Raw genomic sequence first — 7,626 nt, forward strand, 5'->3', positions numbered from 1 at the left:
TCAGGTGACATCAAGAATGTGTGAATGGTAATTCTTGAAATAGTGAAGAAAAGATGGTTGTTCCAACTACAGTTACTTAAGAGTGCTTACTCTGAGTTTAAACCCAGTACTAATGCAATGCAGGTAACCTACAAGATATGTAGAGCATTTGGAGAGAACACAGTGAATTCTTGGCCCAAAAAATGATTCAGAAAATTTGCTTTGGGTGATGAGTTTCTTGAAGATGCACCTCATGAGGAAAGACCAAGATTCACTGATGAGGATGAACTGAAGGAAAGCCATAGAGTTGGATTCAAGACAAACATGTCAGGAACTTGCAAAAAAGGTTCATTATGAGTGATGAAATCGTTCATTTTTACTTGTATTACCTAGGAAGAGCCTGGAAGCTGAGCAAATATATGAATGGCACAATAAGCACATGAATGAAGTGCTGCTGATAAGCCCCAGAGGTTAATGATCTGTTTGTTGCTGATTTCACAACACAACGAGCCATTTTTGGAATGTTTGTTGATGTCTGATGAAAAATGGGTTATATATGACAACACCAAATGTTTCTGTCATTGGTTATCATTATCTAATGAATCTCTGCCACATAAACCAAAGTCTAACGTCCATTAAAAAAAAACTGTTGTGTCTGTTGGACTAAAACTATCATCATTCATTATGAGCTTCTTCCTCTTGACCAAACAATCACTGTAGATGCATACTTGTAACAACTGCAATGCTGCAAAAACAACCTATACTTGTTAATTGGAAAGACATTATTCTTTCAGGACAGTGCACAACCTCACATAGAATGAGTGACCTGGGACAAGCTCCATAGCTTTGGTTAGGAAATTCTATGCCACCTTCCATATTTACCAGACAGATTATCATTGGACAATTGCATGTGCAATTAGTAATTTTGAAACCAAGCAGCACTGAAAACAGAGTTGAAGGATTTCTTCATTTCTAAGGATTGGAATTTTTTCAGAGTGGTTTTTACAAACTTGTATCTTGTTTGGAAAAGATTGTAAATTGTGATGATTATTACTTTATTGAACAAAATATTTTTAATTTTAACCTCAAAAACTGCGTGAATTGTTTTGGTCACCTGATAAAAAATATGAATAACAAAATAATAGTAATTTATTGATTATTCGAGGACAGAAATTGGTTGCATTGTTTCACAGTAAAGATGAGTTTAATATGCTCATTGTTTGAAAGTTTTTGTTTTTTAAATTAGTTTAAAAGAAAAAACAGATGTGATATTGTAATTGAATTTGAACAGGATTCAGGCAAGACTAAAGTTGTAAAAGTTAAAAAATAAAATAAAATACATATGTGTATCTGTTATGTGCATGCACATGTGGTATTCAGAAATAAATTCAATGTTTAATACAACTTTCATTAAATAACAGTACAAGTATTCACAGAAGTCTATTTTGAAAATAAGGAACTTATGAAACTACATAATTCTCCCAACTTTCATAATACTTACTAAAACAGTCTCACAGCCCATACCGCTGTACCTCTTAGAGTGCAATCGTTACAATGTTTTACTATGTCTGCTGATTAGAATATCATATTTCTTCAGTAGAGCTTTCATTCTAGTGAAGGTGTGACAATCTGCAGGAACAAGGTTTGGAGAATAAGAAGTTTATGGATTTAATAACATGTATCTAGTGTTTGATATTTACCATATAGGAGAACATAATGTGCTGGGAGATTGTTATAATGGAGAATCTAGCTGCTTTCCAGTTGATACAGAGGAGGCTGTTTTTTTTTTTTTTTGTTTTATTGCATTACAGGCAATAAAAAATGCTAATATGCATCTCCTTATTAATATGTACTGTTGGGGACAAACTGTCTTCCCATCAGTTGGTTCACTGCCACCTTTAAACCAATTATGCCATATGAATACTTGTATGTACGATATGGTACCTTTCCTTACCGTGATGTTTCTTTAAGTAAATTAAATGTTTTGGTAAAATTTTTATCTAAATGTGATGCTGAATTTGTGTGTGTGTACAAATACAGTCTACTTACTAAATTATTGATTCTTGAATCCATTGCCGTTGTAGGTTATATTTATTTGGTTTTAATAAAGTAATCTTTTTTTATGTCATATGGATTGAATATATATGAAAATTGTGAAATTTTATATCAAACTAAATAAAATAGCTAGAAATTGCACTCTACGTGATGATGATCAACCAAGCAACCCTTAATTTCCATTTGATTGGTTGTTTGTGTACAATAAGTACATCAGTTTATAGTTTGTTGTAATTGCAGTTGGAATTAATAAATATCATAGATCCATTATTTTTTAAATGTTGGTTTCCAGAGATGAAAAATTATATATTAGGTAATAATAATAATAATGCAACATACAAAAGTGACTTTTATATAGGAAAAACTCTGGGTAAACAAACAGAAATACATGTATAGATCAGATTTATTTTTAATGTAAGAATGTTTGAATTTTGTAAATGTAAATTTTAATTTTCTTATGATTATAATAAATGTTTTAACTAAAATAAAGTTTTTAATTTTTTTAAATTAGGGTCATTGTCGTGGCCCATTTCTTGTCAGTGCACCATTATCCACAATTATTAATTGGGAAAGAGAATTTGAAGCTTGGGCTCCTGACTTTTATATTGTAACTTATGTAGGAGATAAAGATAGTAGAGCAGTTATTAGAGAACACGAATTATCATTTGAAGAAGGTGCAGTAAGAAGTGGAAATAAAGCTTCAAAAATAAGGGTAAATTTCTGTTTATTATTCATTTCCAAAAATAATTTTAATTAAAATATTTAGAATATACTTTAATTTCAAATTATGTAAAAAAAAATTCTGAAATTTAATAGTAATTTATTTTATATAATAATGATTACAAACATGTAATTAAAGAACTAATTATTATATATTTTTTAAATTTTTGAGCAGTAACACAATATTGCTTGCTGTCTTTTCAGATTGTAATCTCAATTTTTGCTATCCTGTTATCTTGTTAAGTCTTACTGATACAAAGATGCAATTTACTTCAGATAAATGATTTCTAATTTTCAAGCATGATATTTTTAATTAATGCATATATCATTATATATTATGATATACAGTCAGCACAAAGTTGTTACACAGTTTTCAAGTATATAATTACATAGTTAATATATATTCAGTACTATAAAGGGACTAGAATTAGTGCTGAACTTAGAGTACCCATTTTTGTACCCAGAAGTAAATGTTTAAATGTTGGAATGTTAAAATAAAAAGATATAGATTAGAATTGTAATTTATTCATGCTAATCTTGAGTGATTTTAAAATAATAAATCATATAATGTAAAAGGACATTTATTAGTCTTATTAGATAATGTAAGAAAATTAATTTGCTATATATGTTTGTGCAAGGTTTAAAAAACTGTGTATGAAGTTATTCTAATTCCAGCAATGGAAAAGTCGATGAATAGTACTAGTATAAGTATAAATGTAAATAATACACAAGTAAACAAGTTGAATTTTTTTTCATTCAGTAAACATAAATCTCACATTTTATTTAACTTTACCATATGTTGTTTAATTCTTTATATTTGACAAACCAGAAAAATAATGCAATGTTTAATTGGTTTTAATATTTTTATTTTCAACACTTCTGATTTAAACAGAGGTGGACATAATTGTATAAATCATGAGAGGGAAATTTAAATTAATACAAATGTTATATGCCTTAGAGTATGAAATACCCCAAGAGCATTCATTGTTCTGGTATTTTTCAAACTGAACTTTCTAGCAAGTTTTAAACAACAAGTTTTTGTTTTAAAAATGTTAATTTAAATGACTTCATATTTTTTAAATTTAAACTTTAGTTGGTGCATTTAATATTGTGAGAAGCATTTTTTTTTTTTTTAATCCACAGTATGATATTTTCTTTTTAACTCAAGGACACTAACAACACGTTTGTGGATCTTTGGGGGGTCTGAGAAATGCTGTTATCAAATAATTCCTGGTACCTAGGTACAAAAATTTCTACAGTGTTCAGCACTAAAAGCAACAGGATAGCTTTAAATTATTTTGAATTGAAACAAAATCTGTTAGACAATCAAGTTATGCTTTTCAATTTTAGGCAAATGTTTGTTAGATATAAAACACTACAGATATATTTATTTCAACAATGTCATTATTATAGAATTAATTGAAAGCACATTACCTTCAGATATCTTATTGGTCATTATAACAAGTTTTTAAAATTGTTTTGCACATGTACAGACCACTTATTACACTTATGTTGTTCACATGAAATTAAATACGTCTGTCTTTGAATTAAAAATGATCTAAATAATATAGCCAGAATACTTAACTGCAATTAGTCTGCTATAATAAAAAAAATATATAATGATATATAACATAATTACTTTAATGTAGTGTAAAATAAAACTTTATATAAAGATATGTATATACAATTTCACATGTTTGATATTTACAGAAAGACTGTCCTGTAAAATTCCATGTTTTATTGACATCATATGAATTAGTATGTATAGATGCTGCAACATTAGGTTCTGTGGAATGGCAAGTTTTAGTAGTTGATGAAGCCCATAGATTAAAAAACAATCAATCCAAGGTATGATAATTTTGTTTATTTTTTTTCTAATTTCTTACATATGTTCATACAAAAGAATAAGTGATTTTTGAGAGAAATTTATATCAAAAAATTCTACATTATTCAATGCTTTAAAATTTTTAGTTTTAAAAATTAGAAGCAAGAATGATTTTTATTNGGGTGCGTTTTCGAGACTGCTGTATAACTTTTCAAAAGTTGTTTTAGTGTAAACTCATTAATTAAACAGTTATGTAAGATATAGATGTAATTTATATGATATTTCCAATAATTTATTTCTACAGAAATATTTTAAGTTGTTTTGATAGGCCATACATGTATTTTTGTTAGTTTTCAGGAATATATTGCAGACGTCTAATCTTCTACAACAGTGGAAATTTGCTTCCACACAACAGACTACTGGAAACAGTGGTCTGTTGTGTGGAAGTAGATCATGCTGTTGAAGAAAATATTTGATGTTAAAAACATTCAGAAAGGACAGCATGATTGTTGTGATTGTTCTTGTTTTGTCACATAACTTTTTATTTTTAAGCTTTTTAATGCTCACATTTCTTTGTATTGTGTTACTACTATGAATTAGGAATTTTAGAGTTTTACTACATCTGGTCAAGAAAAAGTTTTTCATTAATAGTGTAGCTAAAAAGAGGAAATAACATAGTTTCACTTTGGATTTTTCAAGATCAGCATGGATAAAACAACTGGGAAAACTTTTTATTAATGTAATAGACATTTTTTATTTCTAACAAGTGTTCTTAATTTTACACACAACATTTGATGTAGTTTTTAGTTTTGCATATTATTCATTAAGTAAATTCCTCTTATGATGATCTGGAAGGCTCATTAGACTTTTAGCTCTTCAAGAAAGCTGGATTTCACTAATGAAGAATAAATTTTCATTTTAGATCTGTAAAATTAATAAAATTCAGATTAATTTTAAACATATTATCTTTTGTTATAACAATAAGATTTTGAATCATGTTGTTATTTTTCAACAAATAAAAATTTAATGATCATAGTGGCGATAATTTTATTTTATAATAATAGTGGTTTTAATCAAATACTTTTACAACAAGGTATGATGATTGTTATTAACATAATTATTTTTATTCAATATTATATAGTTGGACGTTTATCATCCTGCTCTATATCGTAATTATTGCCGTAAAAATGACATGGATGAGCCACCAGCACTGGATGATGGTAGTTCTACTTTAGACGGCGAGAAAAAACGTGATCTTCCCAGAGATGATCCCCACAATCTTGAAGAAAGATTTTATCGTTATGGTATTCGCCCAGAATGGCTACAAGTACACAGAGTTATTAATCACAAGTATGTATATATTAAATTATTTATGAAAAAATATTTATTAGTATTTATATTTATTAGTAATTTATATATATATTGCAAATATAAATTCTATATAAAAAATGTTGCTAATTCTAATAAATAATAATATTATTATTATAAAATACAATAGAACCTCGATTATACAGACCTCTATTATCCGGATTTTCAGTTATCCGGATTGTTAAACAAACAAACATTTTACAAATTTGCTGATTTGCACTTGGCGAATTACAATACTGTTTATGTACGTTATGGAATGCATAACTTTTTTGTTTCAACAACGTCTCACCCAGCACAGTGGTCGTAAACTCTTAAATATATTTTGCGTCATAATAAAAATATAACTTGACATAAGTATTTATGAATAATTTATATTCAAATTACATCATTTCTATGACCAAGGGCAACGTGGGCCCTCACCTATGCCTTGTGGTCCGAGGGGTCTCGCGCCTTGAAGGTTTATGCATTACTTAAAAGTCGCGAACGCGACGAAAAAGTTTTACTCGTCATAAAATGATAAATAGATTGTCAAATTTTTATTCATAAAAATGCAGTTTCAACTGCTTTTTATTTTATAAAATCAGTCTTTTTGTGCCACCAGAGGGTCTTTTAAACAATAGATAGTCTGTTAGCACTGGTCAGTAGAAGTCCAAATTCAATACAAACATTTGTTTCTTGAAAATTTGATCATGATTTAAATACAGTATTTATTTTTAATATTACTGATATGTCATCGAAAAGAAAACAGGTTGTCTTATCATTAACAGACAAATTAAAGTATTTGTTTCGATTATCCGAATTTTTCCTTATCCAGACTACAGTGGTGCCTCGTATAATGTACTTAATCCGTTCTAGGTGCATGTCCGTTAAGTGAAAAGTCCGTTATACGAAACGCATTTTTCCATAGAAATATGTGTTAAAACATATAATTCGTTCCGCGGATAAAATAACCGTACTGTACCATTAAAAAAAATGAAAATGGAGCAGTCACCAATTATGCCGGGTAGTCAGATGTTGCGAGGAGGAGGTGGAGGAACACTTTCTTCACACATTCATATAGATACAGATTTTTTACACATTGCAGCGGGTCTCTTTTTATTGTTTTTTAATTGGAGTCAGATTCAGGAGAGGCTACCGGAGCTTGCAGAGTCAACTCCTCTTGTTCCATCCTTTGTTTTTTTGGCAGCTGGCTTCTTGAAAATCATGACCAGGGTGGTCTGTTTCTCTCTCTTCTTCGACACCTGTCGGAAATGACGGGCGAGGGTATCATTGTAAAGGTCATTGATCCTGTTGGCCTCAGCTCTGTTTGGATAATGAGTGTTGGTAAACTCCCGAACCTCTCCCCATTTGGCAAGGAAGTTTTTGTCAACTTTTACTTTTTCTGATGATGTCTCGCTTTCTTTCAATTGAAATCATCTTTCTGTTTTTTAGAAGCCACGATTTGCACAACACTCAAATAAATGTAAATACCCTGCACTGAGGTGATGTACGAAATAAACAAGGGAGCGAGCCGAATCCCAACGGGTGCTCTTTACTTCAGATATAATAATAATAATATATTCTAATAATACTAATATATTATAAAAATAGCAGATAGTCATTGGCAACGGCAAAAGAGTGGAAACATCATTCGCACTTATTCGCAGAAAGACCATTGTTCGCCTCACGTAACTGCCGAA

The 7,626-nt window shown here is 29.4% G+C and overlaps 1 protein-coding gene across 1 annotated transcript in view; it reads left to right on the forward strand.

Moving 5' to 3' along the window:
* Positions 1 to 7,626, forward strand: part of LOC111626596 (chromodomain-helicase-DNA-binding protein Mi-2 homolog) — a 176,066-nt gene that overhangs the window by 74,602 nt on the left and 93,838 nt on the right. The window contains exons 14-15 of the mRNA XM_023370031.1: positions 2,546 to 2,746; positions 4,465 to 4,602. Of these exons, the coding sequence (XP_023225799.1) occupies positions 2,546 to 2,746; positions 4,465 to 4,602 (339 nt within the window). The remainder of the gene's footprint in view (positions 1 to 2,545; positions 2,747 to 4,464; positions 4,603 to 7,626) is intronic.

This window comes from Centruroides sculpturatus, unplaced genomic scaffold (genome assembly GCF_000671375.1).
Source record: "Centruroides sculpturatus isolate CEXI.00-Female unplaced genomic scaffold, Cexi_2.0 scaffold304, whole genome shotgun sequence".
NCBI lineage: Eukaryota > Metazoa > Arthropoda > Arachnida > Scorpiones > Buthidae > Centruroides > Centruroides sculpturatus.